Source organism: Podarcis tiliguerta (genome assembly GCF_965153285.1).
Source record: "Podarcis tiliguerta genome assembly, chromosome: 2".
In the NCBI taxonomy this organism is placed as follows: Eukaryota; Metazoa; Chordata; class Lepidosauria; order Squamata; family Lacertidae; genus Podarcis; species Podarcis tiliguerta.
The window spans coordinates 9,304,947-9,330,264 of record NC_139535.1 but is presented as its reverse complement, the minus strand read 5'-3'; the positions used below and the strand labels follow the sequence as shown (position 1 = coordinate 9,330,264).

Genomic DNA, 25,318 nt, shown 5'->3' with positions numbered 1-25,318 from the left:
TGCTAGCTCCATCTGTCTCAGTGGGAGACAATGGAGGAGTGCATCTTTGGGAGTGAAGTCCAGCTGCTGAGAGGTTGCAGCGCCCGCTGCGGCTGTGGAGACTGATGCAGGAAAGACATGTTTCGATGCAGCTGGTGGCAGATGAAGGTGTCCCGATGCGCTGCTAGAGATACACCATGGCATTTCTCTCTCTGCGTTCCTCCCTCCTTTCTCCATGCTGTGGATGCACAACTGCCTGGTTCCAGGCCTTGTGGTTGTTGGCAAGGGTCTGCTGATGGGCCCGGTGCTATAGCCAGCTCTCTGTAGAGCACATTCTGGGGGCTCCTGCCATCTCCCATTCTGTGAACATGACCAAGCCAGCATAAACATTTCTGCTAGCATTCAGTAATCACAACTCTCCTTTTTTTAATAGAACTTTTATTAAATTTTCTGTTATACAATTTAAAATACTCTTTTAACATCCCTGAGATATCAATGACTTCCCTTCTTCTTTTCCCACGGTTCATTTTAGATATCATAAATCCCTGCATATTTTACAAAAACTAAACCATTCAATATTCCATTATTCCATCCATCAAACCTTATTTACACTGCTGAATTTATCTTAAAGCTGTGCACAATTTCCCCCCACGTATTCAATAAACGTTTTCCAATCTTCTCTAAACTTATGTTCTTCTTGTTCTCTAATTCTATATCTTAAATCTGCAAGCTGCGCATGTTCTGTCATCTTAAGTTGCCATTCTTCTTTAGTTGGGACCTCACTCATTTTCCATTTTTGGGCTAACAAAACGCAGGCCACAGTAGTAGCATACATAAATAACCTTTTTTGACACCTGGGAATTTCATTCTGAATTATCCCCAACAGAAAGGACTCTGGGTTTTGTTTGTTTTTTTGTGTTTTTTAAAAAGTACTTTTAAACATTTTTTTCAATTCATTATAGATTATTTCCCAATATAATTTTTTTTAGAAGGCACATTAAAAAAAATCAAAACAAGTTATATATTTTCTCTGCTACAGGATACACAGGGAAGGCAATTATCTGTCACTTTAGCGTCATAGAATTGTGCCATAAGCAATTATCTGAGCACTTTAGCTCTCCTTCTTGACCTCCAACACTACCTTTGTTAAGGTTATATATATACATTTAAATCAGGACACCCCTCCCCCTGAATCCTGGGAACTGTATTTTTTTAATATACCGTCGTACCTCAGAAGTTGAACGGAATCTGTTCCGGAAGTCCATTTGACTTCCAAAACATTCAGAAACCAAGGCACAGCTTCTAATTGGTTTCCAATTGTGCAGGCGCACTGGAAACAATAGCGGAAGCCACGCCAGACATTCGGCTTCCAAAAAAAGTTCATAAACCAGAACGCTTACTTCCGGTTTTCGATTGTTCGGGGCCAGAATGTTTGACTCCCAAGGCATTCGTGTGTGTATATATAGTTTTATAAGGCTGCTGGGTATTGTAGCTCTGAAGAATAAACTATAGTTTATTCTTTTTTTTTTTGGAGGGATGTTTCAAATGTACGCTGTTGTAAAGAGCCACAGTATGCATCTTGTAATTGAAAAAATAAAGCAATCCCTCTCAGGCTCCGCCCATCAACAAGGGGAGGAGCCTACAGTCACATGGGCAGGAAAGCAAATCTTACTTAGCTCCTGTCCTCCTACAGTGTGGAAATAAAGCATGTGAAGGCCGTCTCCCACCGCACAAACCTGATGCCAAGCTCCCCAGCGTGCTGAGAGGAAGGTGACTGACCTGTGGCAAGGCAAGGGTGAGTTTGTATTGTGACAAGCTATAGCTTCGAAACAGAACCCCATTTTTTAGAGTTTGGGCAAATGGCATCATGACTTAATAAGCCAGGATGTGAAGGAGACTTTTGTGCGCAGAAACAGGCCCTTCAAGGAAGCGAGACAAGCGGGGAGTCTTCACCAGGTTCCCGTTTTCATCCAAACCAGGAAGCTGTGGTTAAAATGGCTCCGCAGCAGTTGAAAAGAAATAAGAAATCTTCAGTTAAAAACCACTGGTATACTCTCACACACGTGTGTGTGGCATAACTATGGAGAACAAGGAAGATCTAAATCATCCTGTTGTGGCAAGACCACCTGGAAGAAGTTTACCCTCATGATTTCTATATAATCATATATCCATATATCCTAGAGATGATTTTTATATATCCATGTATCCTTCTTGTTGTTTAGTCGTATAGTCCTGTCCGATTCTTCGTGACCCCCTGGACCAGAGCATGCCAGGCACTCCTGTCTTCCACTACCTACCGCAGTTTGGTCAGACTCATGTTTGTAGCTTCGAGAACACTGTCCCACCATCTCGTCCTCTGTCGTCCCCTTCTCCTTGTGCCCTCCATCTTTCCCAACATCAGGGTCTTTTCCAGGGAGTCTTCTCTTCTCATGAGGTGGCCAAGGTCTTGGAGCCTCAGCTTCAGGATCTGTCCTTCCAGTGAGCACTCAGGGCTGATTTCCTTCAGAATGGATAGGTTTGATCTTCTTGCAGTCCATGGGACTCTCAAGAGCCTTGTCGTACTCCTTTCCCAATTTGGAACCAATCAGTTGTTCCAAATCCAGTTCTGACTGTAGCTTCTTGTCCCACATAGAGATTTCTCAGGAGACAGATGAGGTGATCAGGCACTCCCATTTCTTTAAGAACTTGCCATAGTATCCTAATGATGTTTAAAATCACTAAGGCTTCAGCAGAGCTAAAAGTGCTTAAATCTCAAGAATCCAAAGTTTCCCCTTTGCCTAATGATGATTTTTATATATCCATGTATCCTAATGAGGTTTGAATCGCTAAAGCTTCAGCGGAACTAAAGTGCTTAGATCTTAAAAATCCAGAAGTTGCCCTCTGCTCTGCTACTGTGCTTGAAGGAAACAATAAATCTGATGTACTGGCATTTTTCTATAGGGAAATTTCGCCAGACTGCTTCTCATGTTCACGAGATGGGGTGGAGGAATGGTATAGGAAAAAGCAGCCAGCCACAATGCAATGTTCTAAGTCGCTAACAGGTGGTGGGGGTTATTCAGGCTTCCATGGTCAAATAGGTTTCTTTTCCTCTTTATTGCTGAAAATTGACGCACGATTTCTGTTCTTATCCTGAAGCAAGGTTCTTAACCCGAGGTACTATTTCTGGGTTAGCAGAGTCTGTAACCTGAAGCGTATGTACCCCAAGGTACCACTGTACATTTTTAGGCACCAGGAGAAAGTATTGATATCCAATGCCCTTAAATGGGTTACGGGAGAGGAATTAGTGGTTTGTTTTTGCTCTTACGTTTATTATGTATTTTGCGTGGGGGGTTTTGTATTGTAATTTCATGTTGTGAACCCCCTGAGTTCTATGGATGAAGGGCTGTATACAAATTTGATGATGGTGATGAGCTCTCCTTGGCCACAGGAGGGCCCTAGGCATAGCTGTCAACTTTTCCCTTTTCTTGCGAGGAATCCTATTCGGAATAAGGGAATTTCCCTTTAAAAAAGGAAAAGTTGACAGCTATGGCCCTGGGTAGTCCTGGCGGAGGGGAAGAAGAAGCCACGGATTCTTCTCCTTGTTGCTGAGTACTCCTGACCTTCTTATCGATCTGTATACATCCTCCTTCTTAGGAGACTTCCTTAGTAACAATCTATAGTGATTGATATAGTGAGACTCAGAGAACGTACAGAGTGCACTTAACATTCCAGTCCAGGGTGATAAGGAGAGGGTGTAAACAGATAGATAAGAAGGTCAGGACATCACTTAACATTCCGGGGTAGCTGGTGCCAGGGTCGTTGAGAAAGGAATGCACAGAAAAAGTACTCGGCACCTTGTTGCTCCGCTCGCTCCGCTTCTCAGGGCAGCCGCGCCGGGTTTTGTCCCTGGGCGCTGCCCGTGTGAACGGTGAGCTCAGCCCGCGCCTCCGCCCGTCCAGGGTCCCTGGACCCCGAGGGGCGCGGGAGACAGGCAGCGGGGAAAGAGGTCTCATTTCCTTAAGCGGCGCGAAGCCGCGTCTACACGGCGCCCCTTTAATTCGGTTTCAAACCGATTTCCTGAAAAGGAACCAAACTCCAGATGCGGGGCGAGGAGAAAGGCAAGAAGTAAAGAAACTATAAATGAAAAGAAAAGCCCCCTGCTTTGAAGGTTTATCCCCCGCGGACTCTTTCTTCTCTGCAAAACTGGTCTCTGCTCCAGACGCTTCTGCTCCGATCCCTTTGCAAAGCTCGCCGCGTCCATCTCCTCGCAAGGCACCCTGGGAGTTGTAGTCCCGGAGGCCGCGCGGAGAATGGCCGCGCCGGGCCTGCCGCCCTACAACTCCCAGGGTTCCGCGGGAGGGGAAGCGAGTGGGTGGCTAACCGGTTTAAGTTAGCAATGCAGACGTTCCTCCCAAAGACTCGGGGATTAGAGAAGCTGGGCTCCGCTGGAGCAGCTCCGACAGATTTGCAGAATTAGTAGTATTATTTTTATATTTATTTATATTTATATTATTGATTTTTCCTCCCGCTTTCCTGCACAAGAAAGGATCTTTTAGCCTGCGGGCGGGGAAGAAGAGAGGGGTGCACTTTGCACATGCTCAGAGGCATTCTCTTAAACGATTTCCGCCTTCCCCCGCCCCCAGCCCTGGGTGGGTGTGGGAGGGGGCGGGCTGGTGGGTGGGCGATCCTTGCAGGAAAGGGTAGCGGGGCGCGCTTTGCACATGCTCAGAAGGAGCCTGGCCTTCCCTGTTGCATCACCCTCCGCCTGCCGGAGGGACTTCTCGGCGCCTTCAGACGAGCTTGGCTGCGCTTCGCCATCCGTTTCCGTAGGTTGGGGTGCGGGGGGAAAGGGAAGACTTTTTGCACATGCTCTAAAGCATTTTTAAATAATAATAATAGTAATAATAATAATAATAATAATAAACTCCTTCCGCCTCCGCCCGCAGCCACCTTTTCTTTTTCCTGAAATATTTTTTGGGGGGAGGGCAGTTGAAGTTAGATTGTGCTTGCTTCCCGGGGAGAGCTGCGTGAGGCTACGATTTGCACTCTGCACGTGCTCAGGGGCTCGGCGCAGCAGCACGTGGGGCCTAGCGCTCTCGACCGAAGCGATTGCTCCTCCTGATTTTTCTGCTGATGCGGGAGGAGATCGAGGAGCAAATGTTCTACGATGGAGCCTTGGTAGCGCTGCAAACTTGAACTCACGACTTTTCTAACCCCCCCAGAGAGAGAGAACCGGGTTGCTTGCTTGCTTTTTCTCTCCCACCGCACCCCGCTTTCCCTTTCAATCATTTTTTTTAAAATAATTAAAACTCCCTTTTCTTTTCTTTTCCTCCCCTCCCCTCTCCCCCTCCCCCACTAGGAGCAGAAAATTTCCGCAATCAGCCCAGCTTTACCATGGACCCCGGAGTTGAAAAGGGTGCAGAAGAGAAAATTCAGGTAGGAATTATCAGGGAGGAAAGGGGAGCGTGCAAAGGTCCACATTCAACAAAGATCATTAACTTTAAAAAAATTTAAAAAGCTGTATTAATTGGTCTGGATTAGAGCGTTGCTTTTGAATGGAGGAGTTTGCAGGTTCAAACCACAGTTGCATGGGTGTAGCCAAGGCACGGCGGGGGAGCACCTGCCCCCCCAAAAGAAATCAATTTTTTAAAAAATCAATACAGATCTGAGGTTCTGCTCCCACATTTTATAGAGAAGGAAGGAAAATTAGTGGCAGAGAACCTGCTTTTTATGCAGAAGGGCCCAGGTCCAAACACCAGTGGCATTTCCAGGTAGAATCATAGAGTTGGAAGGGACCCGAGGGTCATCTAGTCCAACCCCCTGCAATGCAGGAATCTTTTGCCCAACGTGGAACTCGAACTCACAACCCTGAGATAAGAGTCTCCTGCTGTACCGGCTGAGCTATCCCAACTGGTAGGACTGGGGAAGGTGGTGGCGGCTTCCTGCCTGACACTCTGGAAAGCTGCTGCCAGTCTGTGTTGACATTACTGAACTAGATGGACCAAAAGTCTGATTCAATATATGGCAGTTCCCTTTGTTCCTAATTATCTGAGGACAGGCTGTAGCTCAATGGGAGAATGCTTGCTTTGTCCCGGGTTCAATCCCTGAAATCTCTTAAGTATTTTTTTTTAAAAATAAAAAGAGCATCTGATTGGCTGCCGTGAGAAAAGGGTGCTGAACTTTATCCAATAGCTGAGCTTTCTTATGTTCTAAAACAGTGGTTCTTCAGACATTTTTTCTCCAGGCCACACTTTCAGAATAAAAAATGTGCTCAGACCACACCAGTTTTTTATTTGATAATAAATACTTTGGAAAGCAAAAGGAAACAACACCTTGCAGCGCTTCATTTATAACGTCAAACAAAACTACAGTGGTACTTCAGGTTAAGTACTTAATTTGTTCCGGAGGTCCGTTCTTAACCTGAAACTGTTCTTAACCTGAAGCACCACTTTAGCTAATGGGGCCTCGTGCCGCCAAAGCACAATTTCTGTTCTCATCCTGAAGCAAAGTTCTTAACCCGAGGTAATATTTGTGGGTTAGCGGAGTCTGTAACCTGAAGCGTATGTAACCTGAGGTACCACTGTACTTTATAATGTAATCGTGCGACACTTAGAAAGTGTAAAACAATGCATCCACATAGCAACATGAATTATAAACGAGCCTCGTACCTTAAGTATGTATACAGACTCAATGAGTCGTGAGCTTGCAGCATCACTCGATGCTGTTGCTCGCATTTTGAAAAAAATATCTGGACATACTCTCAAATAAATAAAATCATTCTGATGCTATACTACGTTGAAATGTTTCTTGGTGGTTCACAAACTGCACCTGGTTCAGAGCCTGGCAGCCAGGCTGCAAGTTAGTCTGGGCACACAATGGCAATCCTGGCCCAACTGCAGTGGCTACCAGTTAGTTTCAAAGTGCTGGTTTTGACCCATAAAGCCTTATGTGGATCAGGAACCCAATACCTCAACCGGGACATTTGCAGGGAACCCAAAATGCTTGTTTACAAAGCTATTGTACTACCAACCTTACTGTATGCTTGTGAAACATGGACCACTTATAAACGCCATCTCCAACTCCTTGAAAGATTCCATCAACAGTGTCCGAATTTTTTTTGCACGTCACTTGGGAAGACAGGTGAACTAATGCCAGTGTACTGGAAGAAGCAAAGATCACCAGTGTCAAAGCAATGATTCTTCAATGTCAACTTCGTTGGACTGGTCATGTTGTGCGGATGCCTGATGATCATCTTCCAAAGCAACTACTCTATTCCGAACTTAAAAATGGAAAGCGTAATGCTGGTGGCCAACAAAAGAGGTTCAAAGACTCTCTCAAGACAAGTCTTTAAAAATGTAGTATAAACACTGACAACTGGGAAACACTGGCCTGCGATCGCTTCAGTTGGAGAACAGCCTTTACCAAAAGTGTCATGGACTTTGAAGACGCTCAAACTCAGAAGAAAAGGGAGAAACGTGCTAAGAGGAAGGCACGCTTGGCAAATCCACACCATGATCAACTCCCTCCTTGAAACCTTTGTCCCCACTGTGGAAGGATGTGTGGATCCAGAATTGGCCTCCACAGTCACTTACAGATTCACTGTTAAAGCCTTATTCATGGAAGACAATTTTACTTGGCTACGAGTGAGCACCAAAGAAGAAGAAGAGAAGACTTTGAGGACTACCTCTCTCCATTTGAACCTCCTGCAAACCCTGTGAGAAATCTTCAGGATGGAAACATGAGAAACAGGCCTTTTCAGTGGTGGCTCCCAGTTTGGGGAATCCTCTCCCCAGAGATTCTCGCTTGCAGCCCTCTTTGTCGAGTTTTTTTTAAAAAATTCTGACCCTAAGTCTGAAAGGTTTTTAAGTATTTGTGGCTTTTCTAGGGCAGGGTCTGCTAGGCCCTGTGGTTATTTGTACAGAAGGTGTGTGTTCGTTTTTTATTGACTGTGTTTATTGTAATTGTTTCTGATATTTCTTTTTTCGTGCCTGTAAGTTGCTTTGAGCTGTTTTTATGAGTGAAGCGATTAGTAAGTATTAATAATGCCTGAGGAAGTACCACCCACCTTGGGCCCATAAAAAGCAAGTTGAGACTTTTGTGGGTAAGCTGAGAGCCTTTTTGGACCCTGGGAGATAACCTGGTGTGTCAGATGGAAAATGAATTGAGATATATACAGTACCGTATCTTTCGCTCTATAGGACGCACTTTTTCCCCTCCAAAAATGAAGGGGAAATGTGTGTGCGTCCTATGGAGCGAATGCAGGCTTTGGCGGAAGCCTGGAGAGCGAGAGGCGTCGGTGCGCACCGACCCCTCTTGCTCGCCAGGCTTCAGGCAGCAATCCGCAAGCCTTGCGCACCCGGGGGGAGTTCCCCTGGGCGTGCAAGGCTTGCAGGCGGCAGCCTGCAGCGCGCAGCACGGGACGCCCTTCGGAGGATGCCCCGTGCTTCACGCAGGTGTCGCCAAGCCTTGCGCGCCCGGGGGAACTCCCCCCAGGAGCGCAAGGCTTGCGGGTGGCAGCCTGCAGCGCGGAGCACGGGGCGCCCTCCGGAGGACGCCCCGTGCTTTGTGCAGGTGTCTGCAGCCTGCCGCCCGCCCGTGGGGCGCCCTGAAGCAGAGCGCCCCTCGCGCCGGGCAGACATCGGCCAGCCCCACAAGCTTGGGGGACAGCGGGGAGGCGCAGCGCAGCCATCCCACTGTTCCCCAACCTGGTTTTGGGGGGGAAATAAAGGAAAAAAATTTTTCCTTTATTTCCAGCCCCAAAAAGTAAGTGTGTCCTATGGGACGGAACATCCTATGGAACGAAAAATACGGTAACTTTGTATTAAGGTAACTTTTTTATATGTAACTATATTTTGCAATATTTTATTTAAGTTGTGGTTTCAGTTTTCTGTATACCACTTAGAGATATTTTTAATATATTAAGTGGTATAGAAATTAAATGATGATAATAATATTTTTAAATGCAGCAAGTGTTGGGCCTTATCCCAATGAAGTACAATTAAATTTATTAAAACAGGAATAAAATACATGCTTCTATTTTTGTAATGTCCTTTGGAGACTGGCCAGACCTGCGTCCCAGACCAGTACATCGCTACTCCCTGTTCCTTATCTTGAAACAATGTGTTTAACATCTCCTGTTATAAAAATAAAACTTTGAATTGGTCCAACTTAATCAGTCTTCTAGATTAGTCAAACAAGTTGTGTTCACGGCAAATGCTGTTTTTAGCACTGATGCTTTTAGTATGCCCAGATGCGAGCCAAGGACATTCTTGGTTTTGGTAATATGTCTTACGTAACTTCTATCCGGATACACTTTTTAAAAACAACCGTTGTTTGCTGTTTGATATAGTTTTATTAGATGTTGCTGAAATGGTTTGGCTTTAATGATAGTTAGCTAAGTTGAATCAAAATTGTTGCAGAAGTTGCAATGCATGTATTTTGGGCATACGATTTATCAAATCCTTTCATGTGGTTGGATATCTGTGGAATGTAATCTTGCTTTTCTTTGATAATGGCGGGGGGGTGGGGGTGGGGAGTCTCCTTCCAAAGAAAAAAATGGCTACAAATATCCCTTTGTTTGAGCATCTCCCATCCCTTTTCCTTGTACAATTCTAGCTTTGCTGATTCTGGTAATTATGATTTAATTTCTCAACTCTGCTTCAAATCAGTATTTTAGATTTGTAGTAATATTCGTAAAAATACTTTTATTTTTGTACGGCTTTTATGCCATTAGCCTCATTTATCTTCTTTTCTGTAGTGCTTAAGTTCTGAACAGGTCAAAACTGCATGGTGGTTGTGGGGAGAGAATGTGTGAGGACAGAATGGTCCCTGAGCTTTTTGGAGGAAGGTAGGGAGAACTCGGCTTCTTCCCACCCCAGTTTATTATTTTCTTTATAAAAAATATTTATATACCATTGTATCATAAAAACACACCACTGCGGCTTACAACGTTATAAAAATAAAAAACGGAGTAAAATAATAAAAATAAACATCAGTAGACAGATGGCTACATGGCACGCAAAATAGTGTTTGATATTGAACATGGACTCTGGGGGGTTGGTCTTGTTTTTATGATTATTATTAATTGAGTTTATATACTGCCCTATACCCAGAGGTCTCAGGATGGTTCACATAAAAGATATATATGAGCATACAGACAGTAAGGGTGGTAGTAGGATGCCAGAGGTGAACTTATTTTTGGAAATAAGTTCTTGAGATTGTTAGAAATGCACCACTTAGTCCATTACAGGTATAGGAAAGAAGAGGTTAGTATTCCCCTCAATAAAGATGGAAGATCTCCTAGTGGCTTTTAATACATGCACATGATTTAAACCACAGGGGTCAGCAAACTTTTTCAGCCGTGGGCCGGTCCACTGTCCCTCAGTCCTTGTAGGGGGCTGGACTATACAGTGGTGCCCCGCAAGACGAATGCCTCGCAAGACGGAAAACCCGCTAGACGAAAGGGTTTTCCGTTTTTCGATGCACTTCGCAGGACGAATTTCCCTATGGGCTTGCTTCGCAAGACGAAAATGTCTTGCGAGTCTTGAGCTTTTTTTTCGGTCCCCACCCCCTTTTTCTAAGCTGCTAAACCACTAAATAGCCTTTTAGCAGCTAATCCCTTAAACCTTTAATAGCCGCTAATCTGCTAAGCCGCTAATAGGGTTGCTTTGCAAGATGAAAAAACCGCTAGACGAAGAGACTCGCAGAACGAATTAATTTCGTCTTGCGAGGCACCACTGTACTGTATTTTGAAAAGGAAAAAAAATGAACGAATTTCTAACTCAGATATGCATTTTAAATAAAAGCATTCTACTCATGTAGAAACATGCTGATTCCCAGACTGTCTGCGGGCCAGATTGAGAAGGCGATTGGGCCGCATCCGGCCCCCGGGCCTTAGTTTGCCTACCCATGATTTAAGGTCTTGCCACGTAATTTGTGGCCTTCAATCAGTTGGGAAGAAGCTGTAGCATAGAGCAAATGTTTCAAAGGTAGAAACGTCCAGGTTCCGTTCCTGGCATCTTGAAGCAAATCAGCAAGCAGTTAACGTTTCTCTTTCTTCAGGTGGTGCCGAAGGAACGCCTCACCCTCCTTAAACAAAAGAGAGGAGACCGTGAAGTTAAGCCCGAGAAGCCAGCGGACAGCAAGAAGATGCTGACTGAGGAGAAAGTTGAAGTATCAGTTGCTACTGAGGAGTTAAAGGTTAGGAACATCCTCTCCTGTTTTTCTAGGGCTCCATAAGCCCTTGGCGTGCTGCACACACAAAAAAATTAGATTATCTCTGTGATGTTGGGGTGCCAAAAGGCAAGAAAGAGACCTGAAAGCCTTTATGAGGAGGGGTGTGGTTCAATTGGCAGAACATCTCTTGTACGTTCCTGGGTTCAATCCTCAACATATCCAAAAAGAATTGGGAATGTTCCCGGCCTGAGCCACTGGCCTTAAGTGTAGGCAGTCCTGAGGTGGCTGGACCAATGTCCTGATTCGGTATGAGGCAGCGTTCTTTAACTCTGGCAAATATTCCCACCTCTGCACCAGTGTTAGTGTTGCAAGTTTATATGGAATGCCTGTGGCAGATAGTGTCCAAGAATCGACAGACGCAGCAGTGGAGGAAAAGAAGGCAAAGTTTATTGCTGAGCAATAAAGACCCAGTGGAATCGTTTCCAGAGCCTGGGCGCCGAAACCCCTGTGCATTGGGGTTTTATGTTGTTGTTGTTTAGTCGTTCAGTCGTGTCCGACTCTTCATGACCCCCTGGACCAGAGCACACCAGGCACTCCTGTCTTCCACTGCCACCCGCAGTTTGGTCAGATTCATGTTTGTAGCTTCGAGAACACTGTCTAACCATCTCGTCCTCTGTCGTCCCCTTCTCCTTGTGCCCTCCATCTTTCCCAACATCAGGTTCTTTTCCAGGGAGTCTTCTCTTCTCATGAGGTGGCCAAAGTCTTGGAGCCTCAGCTTCAGGATCTGTCCTTCCAGTGAGCACTCAGGGCTGATTTCCTTAAGAATGGATGTGATTGATCTTCTTGCAGTTCATTGGACTCTCAAGAGTCTCCTCCAGCACCTGAGGAGACTGGGGTTTTATACCTGAGTACAACAGCATAAGGGACGCGGGTAGTGCTGTGGGTTAAACCACAGAGCCTAGGACTTGCCGATCAGAAGGTTGGCGGTTCAAATCCCCGTGAAGGGGTGAGCTCCCGTTGCTCGGTCCCTGCTCCTGCCAACCTAGCAGTTCGAAAGCATGCAGTGCAAGTAGATAAATAGGTACCGCTCCGGCGGGAAGGTAAACGGCGTTTCCGTGCGCTGCTCTGGTTCGCCACATGACCCAGAAGCTTTACGCCGGCTCCCTCGGCCAGTAAAGCGAGATGAGCGCCGCAACCCGAGTCGGCCATGACTGGCCCTAGTGGTCAGGGGTCCCTTTACCTTTACCTTTACCTTTACAAACAACATAAAACATGACATAGTCGTATGTTGCAGCAAAAATCAAACCAATGAGCGCGCATAAGCTCTTCCTCTGCCCATGTAAAGAATACTTCTGCTTTCCTCTGATGGTGCGTCAATTTGCCCTTTACCCTAATTTTCAGCAATAAAGAGGAAAAGAAACCTATTCGACCGTTGAAACCTGAATAACCCCCACCACCTGTTATTGACTTAGAACATTGCATTGTGGCTGGCTGCTTTTTCCTGTTCCCTAACTCAGAGTCGGTCACGACTGGACCTAATGGTCAGGGGTCCCTTTACCTTTACCTAACTCAGCCCCATCTTGTGAGCCTGAGAAGCTGTCTGGAGAAAGGCGCCACCCTGGCACCCTGGAATCTTTACTCGGTTGCAAGTGGCCAATAACCAGGTGCAAAATACGCCTGGAGAATTTCAAACGCTTCTTTGCACCAATGCTGCTGGTTCCAGAGATAACTGGAAAAGGACCTGAAGCTGGTTTTCCTCACCCCAGTTAGGCACAATTCAGCTTCTTGGAATGGAAATGCAAAGTATCTCCCTATTTGTGACGTCCTTCAGAGGCAAGCCAGAGCGCCATACCAGACTGGTTCTCCACCACTTCCCCATCTTGAACCAAGGCGGTTATGTCTCACCTCCTCCTTTAAAAAGAAAGCCTGGAATAGCGCTTTATAGATTACTTAGTTGTCTTCACAGCAGATGCTATTTTTAGCGTTGATATTTTTGGCACGCTCAGATGTGAGCCAAGCACATTCTTGTGTAATTTAGGATTTGATAATGCGTCCACGTAACTTCTGTCCAGATACGCTTTATAAAAATAGCAGTTGTTTGCATTTGATGTCATTTTATTAGTCGTTGCTAAAATTATTTGGTCTGAGAGTAGCAAACTGTTTCATCAGAATTATTGCAGAAGTTGCTTATGATTTATCAACTCCAAAGGAACTTTGGAAATCGGAACATAAGCCTAACAACCAGCTAAACCAGTAAACGATTCCTAGAGGCCCTTCGGATGCTGTTGGACTCTGAATCCCATCAGCCACCAAGCCAGCACGGCCATGGATGATGGGACTTGTAGTCCAGGAATGTCTGAAGGGCAACAGGTTCCACATCTGTGAAGGAGGAGATAAAACCTGGCCTAGCCACATCTGGAAGGTTGCCCATCGCTTGTGCAAGCTGTTAAATGTAATAATACTGCAAAACAAAAACACACCACAAAACTGGTCCGAGGTGTGAGTGGTTCTACCTGGTGGTTTGTTTCAGACAGTGGACCATTTTTCTGGGCTTATCAGACAGCTTGTGTCTGATTTCCAAGCTCCTCAGAGTATAGCTACGTCACTGCAAGATGCCAAGGTACATCGAGTTGAGGTGCTGGCCTGTGGATTGTTTAAACCATGGTTTCCTGTTACACCCATACCAGGAAACTGATTTAATCCCCAGTTATGAAACCAGGACTGATTTCTAACTATTAATTCAGCCACGTGCCCAGCAAACCATGGTTTCTGTCAGAGAAGGCAGAGCCTGTGACCGACATTTGCACAAATGGCAGACAGAATAATACATGCCGGATTCATAAGGGAACACTCCATGATGACCCTACTGCTGTTGCTTGCTGAAACCTTTTTAAACCACAGAAACTGCCTTGGTGACCAGGAATGTTATTCCAAATTGGATCCTAAGGGTTTCATTCTTTCTCCTTCCCACCTCCCATTTTCAGCACGAGAAATTGCAGGAGAGTCCGTTAGATATCATAAGCGAGAAGGTTAAAGAGGAAAGCAGCAGCGACGAACTGATGATCGAGGATCCTATGGAAGAGGAACGCAGAAACAGCAACGAGGTACAGCAACTAAATTGTCCTGGAAATACAGGCAGAAATATTTTCCAAGAAATAAAGGAGGAAAAATTATTCAGTAGTCCTTCCAAGACGATCAGCAATTTTCAAGTGGTCCGCTGGGGAAAGGGGGCAGGGAGTTTGGGAATTTTGTTTGTCAGTGTTGACGCCTTGAATTGGGCTTGGTAATTGGCAAGCAGTTGCAGGAATAAGCCATGATACAATCAGCGCAATCCCTGTTAAGGCTTCTGCACATATCACCGCCATGGGCCATGAGTTTGATGGCACAATGATTTTTAATCTCTGCTAAACCAGCATCCCAAGGCCGTTTGCGCGGAAGAGAATACAACGAATGCTTTTTAAACTTAAAGCCCTAACAAGTGGCCGCTCATGGTGAAGACCCATTTAGTCAGCCGGGAAAGACTGTTGGAACCAAAATGAGATTTGATCGCTTCCAGGAAGTGGGTGCTTGTTGTATCTCGACAGGGGTGCTATTCCACAGAACAGGGGTTGCCACGCTAAAAGCCCTGTGCCAGGTTACTTCTGAGGCCTTTGGGAATTTTAGGATAAGCATCCTGCAGACTGCAGCATGATCTACTTGGGTGTAAAAGGGATAAGGCAGTCTCCCAAGTAAAGTGGTCCTGAGCTGTATGAGGGTCTTATATGTTAGTAACAACATGTATACAGCCATACCTTGGAAGTCGAATGGAAGTCTGGAAGTCCGTTTGACTTCCAAAACATTCAGAAACCAAAGCAGGAAGCTCCTGCAGCCAGTTGCAGACGTTTGGGTTCCAAAGAACGTTCACAAACCGGAACACTCACTTCCGGGTTTGCGGCGGAGTCACAAGGCGTTCAGGATCCAAGGTACAACTGTATATCACAGCTGAAGTGGCTGAAAATGTGGATAGACTTTGTGGCTAGGTTGGGATGAAACTTGAAGAGAGACACTAGGAGAGTGTCTGGCCACACGAATTCTTAATCTTCATGGTAACTGGAGCTGCATATTTCTTTAAAACTCAAAAGGAGGAAGCGGCGGCTGTTGGTTTCTATTGAACTTAGTAATTTTATTCATTGGAAGGTGTTGCCAGATTCCGAAGCGATGGACCTGAGGAAAGAGAAGAAGGAAGAAGATGGAGAAGACGGAAACAGCAGTGAGGAGATAGTGGTAAGGTTTTCTGGGGGTGGAGTTCAGTAGGGTAAGCAGACTCAATAGTTGATCTGACACGGGTGGGCAGATTCCTTATTGACCCAAAACACGGAGCCAAGCCGGCTATCATAAATTACAGGGATTGCCAGCAAAGTGCCCATGGATGCCAGCATGCCTGCCAGTGCCTCCAGCAGTGGCATCTGCAAAAGGCCTTTGTAAATATCCCCTGAAAAATCCACAATGCACAGGAGACCCTTTGCTCTTCTTGCCGAGTTCCTGTTTGCACTGCCTCAGCTTCCCCTAAATGAAAAACCCCCTCTTAAACATGCCCACATTTCATTGGATGAGAGGACTGGGCTCCTTCCCTTCTGCGCTGAACAGGGGAGAGGTGCAAAGAGCTCCCTGTGACTGGCGGGGGTTGATGTGGGTGCCTCTTCCCCTCATCATCTTGGGGAAGGCTTGCCCACATCATCTTGGGGTCCTGTTTTTTGCTCATCAGTGTTACACCCAGTGGCGTAGTGTGGGTTGTCAGCACCCGGGGCAAGGCAAGTAATTTGCGCCCCCCCCCCCCGCTGCACTGTCCCTCCCCCAGATAGTCCCTTGCTCTTTCTCCGCACCGCACGCCTGGCACCCTCCCCTCCACAGTGGGCGGCGACCCGGCGGCTCGGATCGGATTCGCACAGCCAGCACTGCAGGGAGAGAGAGTGAGTGAGCCAGGTAGGGGCAGAGAGCTGTGAGTGCGAGCGCCCCCCCCCCCTGATGTTGCGCCCGGTGCGGCCGGCCCCCCCCTGCACCCCCCACGCTATGCCACTGGTTACACCACGCCACCATGGCGGCCATTTTGTGACTGGTGCCCCAGGCACTTTCTCAATCTCTCTAATATTTATATATTTATTATCTATATATTTTAAAAAGGATAAAAAAAATGTGTTACCACTGCAGTAACTGTCCAGTTACTGTCCAGTGTCAGTGAGTGCCACAGCTGCTGTCCGTTTTTATTAGCTCCTTTTTCCAAACGAACATTAAAAACAAGTGCAAGAGAACAATCTAAAATTTTCACCCAGGACCTCCGTACAGGCTTGTGCCCCGGGAAGGTCACTTTGGTACTGTGGTTTGACTTCACCCCTGGAGGTGCACTCCATTGCCCCTTGGGACAGAGGCCAACAACCTGCTGCCTGTTGCTCTTGCTGGGCTCTCATTTTTTGTAAGAAAATGAACAATTTCGCCCTGTACAGCTCATGGTTTGTGCCTTTCTCTCTCTCTCTCTCTCTCTCTCTCCCCCCCCTCCCCCAACACCCTTCCCTTGCAGGATTCGGGAAGCATTGAAATCAGGTAAGAATCCGCCTGCTTTATTTTTTTTAAAAAAATATATTTTTATTAAGGCTTACATAAGAGAAAAAAGAAAAAAAGAAAAGACAAATACAAAAATACAAAAACAAAAGGAAAAACAGATAAAAACAATTCCATTTTCATAATATTCCTTACATTTACCTATTTCCCAGACTTCCTCATACCTCCCCTCACTGTATTCTAGTTTAAATATTTAATCAGCAAATCCCTTCCCTTAATCTTTGTCTTAATATCTTAATATATCTTAATCTTTATCTTAATATCTTAATGTATTAAACCTTTAATTTCACATCTTTTAACCTTCAAATTTTTCATACTCCTTGACCGCATTATTGCTAATAACCTTTTCACCTCCATCCAATGTCATTCTAACATTCATTAATCTTATAATATTTCTGTAGATAGTCTTTAAATTTCTTCCAGTCTTCTTCCACCGTCTCTTCTCCCTGGTCTCTGATTCTGCCAGTCATTTTTGCCAATTCCATATAGTCCATCACTTTCATCTGCCATTCTTCCAGAGTGGGTAGTTCTTGCGTCTTCCAATAATGCGCGATGAGTGTTCTTGCTGCTGTTGTGGCATACATAAAGAAAGTTCTATCCTTTAACACCAATCCGCCTGCTTTAGGGCTTTTTCCCCAGAGGTGGGGGTGGGAATCGTCATACTTGTGTACATCTGACGCCCCAATCGTACCATACATTCAAAGCAGTATTGTGCCAATTTACACAGCCACGGCTTCCCCCAAAGAATCCTGGGAAGTGAAATTAGTGGGCCTACAATAGCCATGTCCATTAAGAGCCAGCATAGGGTTTTGGGGCCTGGGAAATCAGGGTCGAGTCATAAGATAAGAACGACCTACGATCTTCCAGATGTTGCTGGAATCCCAGTTTGCCACCATTTCTGGCCATGCTGGCTGGGGCCAATGGAAGTCCAGCCTTACCCCTGTTGACCATCTTCCCTGCAAGGAACGGAAAAATAAAACACATCTCTGAGGTATTTTGTGCTGAAGGTCTTGGCAGGGATACGAACCCAGGACCTCTTGTGCATTAAGGAGGCTTTCTATTAACGTAGAGTCTTTTTTTTTTTGCTGTTCAAACATAAAGCTATTTACACGGTTCATTTTCTGTTTACGTATTCCCCCACCCCTCTCTCCCACTGCCTCATAATCCTCAGGGAAGAAGAGGACACTCTGGCGCAGAGACTTGAGGAGCTCAAACGGAAATACGGTGATCTCTGTCAGAACAGCCCTGCCTTCCAGGAGATGATGCTGAGACTCAAAGGTCTGCATCTTCCACTCAGCGTTGGGCAGACAGACCTTTGTTTGTTAAGGGTTTGGGGATTTTTAGCTCTGAAGGGGGAACAAGGGTCCCAGTTTGGGTGCCCTTTAAATGCATGTCCCTTAGCTGCTTAGATCTCTCTTTGCAGTGAGCTGCCTAGTTTGCTTCCTCTTTTATTTGAAGCATTTTTGCTCCACTCTTTACTCAAAAATGCTCAAGAGTGACTTGGAAAGATCTGTCGTAAGAGGGTCGGCCCTCAATCCGAAAAACACAACGCATGTGGAAAAAGTGATGGGGAGGGGGGAAGGAAAAAAGCAACTGCACCTGTTTCTTGAAGTTGCAGTTCTTATAATGACTAGCTCAGATAGATAATTACTATTTATACCCCACCCATCTGGCTGGGTTTCCCCAGCCACTGTGGGCGGCTCCCAACAGAATATTAAAAACACAAACATTAAGAAATTCCCTAAACAGGGCTGCCTTCAGATGTCTTCTAAAAGTCAGATAGTTGTTTATCTCCTTGACATCCATGGGGGAGGTTCCACAGGGCGGGTGCCACTACCGAGAAGGCCCTCTGCCTGGTTCCCTATAGCCTCACTTCTCACAGGGAGGGAACCGCCAGAAGGCCCTCGGAGCTGGACCTCAGTGTCCGGGCAGAACAAGAGTTCAGGTAGCCTGATGGATCGGCTGCTAGTTGATGTCAGTTCAAGGATGGCCAAATGCAGTCAGGCTTCCTCAGCAGAGGCGATGGAGTAGCCTAATGGACTGGCTGCCACTAGGTAATTTAATTTAAGTTGCCGGCTTGATTTCAGGTCTATCTTTGCAGCAGGAGTAGATCTGCTGAAATGAGTGGACCTCATACTTAGCCGCTTTCGTAGATTTCAGTGGGTCTGAAATACAATCCATGAGGACTAGAACCTTGCTTCCAAACGGCGCCTGCAATAATATTTACCTTTGATTAGCCAAATCTGCTGCTGCTGCTCTGTTTGATGAATTCTCTCCTTGTCTTGACTGTCCCTGCAGCCGGCTGGTTAGGCCACAGCAAAGAAGGGGAGCCTTCTCTGGGGAGCTCGGAGCGGCTGCAGCTGAACCGGATGATGTGGGGGGGAGACGAGGTCAGCTTCCCCCGGGGGGACGGCCAGGCCGGAGCATCCGAGGGCCACTCTCTGGACAGCCGGGGACCGATTTCCATCCCTTTCGGCAGGGGCTTCTTCGACTTCAGCGAGTTCGCCGTGCAGCAGAGCTTCTTGCAGAAGAAGGGTCTCCCAGAGGTCTCGAAGGGCTATGGGGTGGTGGGCCTGAGCCCGGGCGGCGCGAAACCCCCGCCGGCCGAGAAGCCCTACAAGTGCAATGAGTGCGGGAAGAGCTTCGGCAAGCGGTCGACGCTGAACACGCACGGGCGGACGCACACGGGCGAGAAGCCCTTCAAGTGCTCCCACTGCGACAAGCGCTTCAGCCAGAGCTCCCACCTGCAGCTGCACGAGCGGACCCACACCGGCGAGAAGCCCTACAAGTGCCTCCTGTGCGAGAAGAGCTACAACCAGCGCTCCAGCCTCATCATCCACGAGCGCAGCCACACCGGGGAGAAGCCGTACACCTGCCTGGAGTGCGGGAAGAGCTTCAGCCAGAAGGCCACGCTGGTCCTGCATGAGAAGAGCCACCGGGGCGAGAAGCCCTACAAGTGCCTGGAGTGCGGCAAGGGCTTCAGCCTGAGCGCCGACCTCATCCGCCACCAGAGCATCCACACGGGCGAGAAGCCCTACACCTGCTCCGAGTGCGGGAAGAGCTTCAGCCAGAACTCGCACCTCATGGCCCACATCCGGACCCACACGGGCGAGAAGCCCCACAAGTGCCTGGAGTGCGGCAAGGGCTTCAACTGGACCTCGGAGCTCGTCGCCCACGAGCGGACCCACACGGGCGAGAAGCCCTACCAGTGCCTCTACTGCGAGAAGAGCTTCAGCGTGCGCTCCAGCCTCAGCAAGCACGAGCGGACCCACACCGGCGAGAAGCCCTACATCTGCCTGCAGTGCGGCAAGGGCTTCATCCAGCGCTCCAGCCTGGTGGCGCACGAGCGCTCCCACACCGGCGAGAAGCCCTACATGTGCCTGGGCTGCGGGAAGTGCTTCCGCGAGAGCTCCCAGCTCATCGCCCACGAGCGGACCCACACCAGCGAGAAGCCCTACGTCTGCCCCGAGTGCGGGAGCTGCTTCAAGGCCAAGGCGGCCCTCATCCGCCACCAGCGTTGCCACCTGGGCCTGAACTCTTTCATATGCGCGGACTGCGGGAAGATCTTCTCGTCGGCCGCCGAGAGCCCGGAGAAATGCCCCGAGTGCGTCAACCTGGGCCTGATGGCCGACCTCGCACAAGCCTCCGGTGAGGCCTACCTCGAGGCGGCAGAAGGAGAAGGAGAAGATGGAAGTGAGGCGAAGATATGAGAAGCGTTTTTTCCTTTCCTCTTGGCCGGTGACCTCTTGCACCCTCTTTCAGGTGAAAGGATGGCGTCAAAGAACTGTGCCACAGCTGAGGGTGAACTCTGGTCTGGTCAGTGAAGGAAGAGCCGGTGGGCACGGTTGCCTTCTCCAAACATAGCTGTGAAAAGGATGGGGCGGCCCTCCCCTCCATTTTGGGCTAACTGCTTCCTTCTCTTTCCTTCTCCTCTTTTTTCCGGCCCTACGGCTCTCCGTTCTCCATGTTGGGCTTGGTAAGGAAGGGGCACTATAGAGGTGTGAGGCTGCTGCCTAGCAACAGCCCACCATGTTCTTCATCGGCCTCCCAGGAAGCAAGAAAAGGCCTGTGCAAGAACAGGCCCAAATGCCTAACGGTTCCCTCCTTGTGGCAATAGCAATGGACATTTTCAGACCACTGGGCGAGGAAAGCATGGGGGGGGGGGGAGATTATGCATAGGAAGGAGGGATGGTGACGTGGTTTGAGGCCTACCCCATTAGTCTCCCCCTCAACCCTTGCCTCATTTTGTTTTTATCTGGTGAGGAGGGTTTGGCGTGGCAATTGGGCAGCCATGTTAGCATTGATTCATGCTGTGGCTTGGCCTAGATAACCCCCTCGCTGTCAAGCCCTAACCGGACTGCAACATTGCTTGGATTTGGCAAATGAATTTCGCCCGGGCTTTGCTTTCCGCAGAATAAGTTTATGAAGAACTGCCCATCAGGACAAGGTGGACCCAAGCTGGGGTGGCAGAATGGGAATAGCACTGACCGCCAATCTGAGCCGGCCGAGGTGCCGGTCCATGTGCTGGCACACAGCAAAGGATTCGAATCCATGCCGGCCATTTTACCCTGAGAAATGGGTTGGAACCGTGGCAGCATAATAGGAATGGACCAGGCTTTCTTTTTTAGATGAATTACGTTTTGATTGTAGGAAATGAATTCAATTTTTTGTCTTGTTTAGCATCTGGCTTGGGTAGCAGTCTCAACTAGCGGTGTATGTGATATTATTTATTTATATATATAGATATATGTACGTCTGTGAACTGTCTCCTCTTTGTCACCCTGAGGGTAGGCTTTTTGCTGGGGGATTTTTATCCTGTCTCACATTCATTTTTCAAACATCTCCAAACTGCTGGAATGGGCACAGAATTGGACTTTAGTTTAGAGATGTAGCAGGATGCGGTGGTAGAATCCAGAAAAGGGTCCCACACCACTCCTGTCCCCCTTTTGAATCACACAGATACGTTTGGTTGAAAGGAGAAAGCTAGCAGATAAAGGGGGGAAGAGTCTAGCCCAGATCACTTATTGCAAGGGAGTTTAAGTGAGGAATCATTTTTAAAAACACGGTTCGGTAGAAGTTACAGCCCCATTTTACACTTCAGGACTCTTGCCACCTCGTTCCATTCTTTGTGGAGACAAGGCCTTAGAGCAGAGATGAGGAACCTCTGGCCTTAAATATGGTGTTGGACTCCATCTCCCATCAACACCAGCCTGCAGAGCAGCTGGGCATGATGGCAGTTGTAGTCCAGCAACGCCCAGGAGGGCAACCTGTCAGCACCTCATACCAGGTTCAAGGAACCTTTGGGTGTTGCTGAACTAGAATCCCCTGGCTACTGGCCATGCTTACTGGGGCGGTGGGAGTTGTAGTTCCTCACACCGGTTTTAGACAATTGGGCGCCAGCCCAAAGAATCATGGGAGTTTCTGTGAAAGGGACAAAGAGTTTCTCCTGCAAATAATTCTCCTCAGCAACCTTCTCCAACCTGGTGCCCCCCCAGATCTTGTTGGACTCCGGTCATCCCTGACCATTGCCGTGCTTTCTGAGGCAACGTTTGGCTCTCCAGATGTTGATGAACTGCATCTCCCATCAGCCCCCACAAGGGTGACCCAGGAATGCTGGGTGTTGTAGTCCAACAGCAGGGTACCATTTCCTCATCTTGGCCTTAGAAGGCCCTGAAGGGCTATTGAAGGCCTCATAGGAAGGGCCACCCCCCCCCTTCACCCCACTCCTGAGCTGCTCGACTGGGGGGTGGCGATCTTGAGTGATCCTTGCCCCTCTACCGCCGGTTCAACAAAGCTTGACTTAGATTGACTTGGTTCAGAAGTAGTCCCTTTTTCAGATGTGGGTACCATTATCTCATGGCCCAGATGCCTCGTCGTTTGAAAGTAGAAATTCAGTGTTGGATTCTCCCTTTACGTGACGAGCTTTCAAGCCAGGGAAAAGAGTGGATTTAGAAGTCTGGCACCCACGTGCTTCAGATATAGGAAAAAGAGGGAGAAAAGCACAGGTGCACTTTCAAATAAGTAGTGCCCCTCAGCGTGTGATGTTTCTGTCACTTATTTCAGATAAATATATAACTGTGGAGAATCTATGCCAGTATTTGGGAAAGGTCTCTTCAGAGTGTGGCATCTGACGGGGGCGCTTTACCGCTGTGCTAGATCCCAAATACAGGAATCTGCTGTCTGAAAGTTGTGTGGTTCCCTAAAAAAAATAACTGAAGGAAGAACCACACATTTCATTCCTGCCAGCAATATAGGAGGTGAAGCTGTGACCCTCCGGAGGACGATCGACTCCAACTCCCATCAGCCCTGCAGCCACCATGGGTCAGAGGGTGATGGGATTTGTAGTCCCACAACCTCTGGAGGGCCGCAGGATCCCCAGCCATGATCTATATCTGCACCACCAGAATCTTCACTGGTGTACGCAAGACACAGGGAGCTTGTAGCCTTCAGTATGTTTTTGAGCTCAGTTCCCATCCCTGGCCTGCATGGGAAATGGTCATGAATAATAGGAATTGTAGACCACGTTTGGAGGGCCACAGATTCCTGTGTTGCATTCTAGGGTTTATTTAAGGCCATGAATTTCCCCTGAAAAAATTGGACGCTACTAGCAAGAAAGGGGAGACGTTACTGAACAGCCCTAACAAACAAACAAACCGACTGCCTGTGCGTAGCTCTTTTTAATCCCTTTTTGCTGATTTTTGTTTTATTTTATAAAATGGTATTGTTCGCTTTCTCTCTCTCTTCATCTCTAGCTTTGCTTTGAATACAAATATGCTTTGTTTTGAATACCTTTCTGCCTCTTTTTCTGCTTTATTTCTTAAGCTGAATAAAATGATCTTTGCAAAAGCAGGATGTTTCCACGCTGGTTGTCTTGCCAAACTGTCAGACTACAACCCTCAGCATCCCTGGCTGTGCCTGATGAGTGTCGGAGCTCCATTTGGAGGGGGCTTCCCTGTCCCAATGGTTAAAAAATATATACTGTATTTTTCTCTATAGGACGCACCCGACCATAGGACGCACCTTGTTTTAGAGGGGGAGAATAAGAGAAAACAATTCCCCCCCTTCAGCAAAGCAGCAGGAGAAACGGAGCCCCTTCCATTTCTCCTGCCGCTTTGCTGAAGGGGTGCTGCACAGAGAGGGAGATATTTTTCCCCTCTTGTTCTCCCCCTCTAAAACAAGGTGCTTTCAGTGTGTTCAAGGTGCATTCACCTGAAGCCTCCGGAGCGCAGCGGGAGTGCCCGTTGGGCTCCAGAGGCTTCGGGTTCCTTTCAACCTGCTCTTTGTGGCTGGCGGGGGGAAGCGCTGCTTTCTCCCACAGCCAGCCCCAAAGAGCAGGCCGGGGAGCAGCGGAAAGGCTGCATGCAGCCTTCCCTCTGCCCCCGAGCTTGTGGGGCTGGCGGTGGGGGGAAGCGCTGCTTTCCCCCACCGCCAGCCTCAAAGATCCCTGAAGCCTTCGGAGCGCTGTGCTCCGAAGGCTTCAGGCAGTGCACCGACCCCTCTCGCTCTCCAGGCTTCAGCGAAAGCAACGCAAAGCCTCCAGAGTGCGGAGGGAGCGCTACCTCTGCGTTTCAGAGGCTTTGCGTTGCTATCGCTAAAGCCAAGGAGCCTGCATTCGCTCCATAGGACGCACACACATTTCCCCTTAATTTTTGAAGGGGGAAAAGTGTGTCCTATAGAGCGAAAAATACGGTACAATACTTAAGTTAAGACTCTTGGTCTATGTAGATAAGATGCACACACACACCCCAACTTGGAATGAATCACTTTATAGACTTTTTTCCAAAGAATTTAAAGCAGAGCTTTCCAAACTTTTCATGTTGGTGACACACTTTTTAGACGCATCATTTTGTGACAGAGTAATTCAGTTTTACTAGCAAACCAGAGGTTAAACTAACCCTTTTCTAGCCGCCGGGAGCATTCGCGTGACAGACCTTCACATGATTGACGCACTAACATGTCACGACACACCGTTTGGAAAGCTCTGATTTAAAGGCTCCGTTTCGCCCACCATTTTATCCTTCCAGCAATCCTTTGAGGTAGATGACGGTGACTTACCTCACAAAAAGTCACCCAGTGAGCTTCATAGCTGAGGGAGGAGTGCGGATTTGAACTTGGGGCTCTTAAACAGCACAACGCCAAACCCAGCCACAATTTGGGAAACCACCATTGGGTGGGATGTGTTGGGTGCCTCATTTTTAGTCAAGATCCCATCTGTGGATGAAACCGATTTAACACTTGCTGTAAATTAAGGGAGAACAGTCCTTCAGCCCATGATGTTCCCTTCAGTACAGTGGTACCTCGGGTTGCAGACGCTTCAGGTTACAGACTCCGCTAACCCAGAAATAGTACCTCGGGTTAAGAACTTTGCTTCAGGATGAGAACAGAAATCGCGTGATGGTGGCGCAGCAGCAGCGGGAGGCCCCATTAGTGGTACCTCAGGTTAAGAAAAGTTTCAGGTCAAGAATGGACCTCCAGAAAGAATTAAGTTCTTAACCCAAGGTACCACTGTACTATCGGTAGCTGTGGGGACTAGCCCACGGCCTTCCAGTTGTTGCTGAACTACAACTTCCAGTCAGGGATTATGGGAGTC

General features: G+C 47.6%; 1 protein-coding gene across 1 annotated transcript; it reads left to right on the top strand.

The window, feature by feature from the left end:
• Positions 1 to 4,057: 4,057 nt before the first annotated feature.
• Positions 4,058 to 23,577, top strand: LOC310672918 (uncharacterized protein; the record flags this gene model as incomplete). Its single annotated transcript, XM_083430602.1, has 10 exons — positions 4,058 to 4,083; positions 4,178 to 4,326; positions 4,602 to 4,784; positions 5,318 to 5,394; positions 11,020 to 11,157; positions 14,118 to 14,237; positions 15,310 to 15,396; positions 16,688 to 16,710; positions 17,900 to 18,006; positions 19,027 to 23,577. 10 exons carry the CDS (start codon positions 4,058 to 4,060, stop codon positions 20,436 to 20,438), a joined length of 2,322 nt encoding a protein of 773 aa, XP_083286728.1. The 3' UTR covers positions 20,439 to 23,577.
• Between the last annotated feature and the right edge of the window lie 1,741 nt (positions 23,578 to 25,318).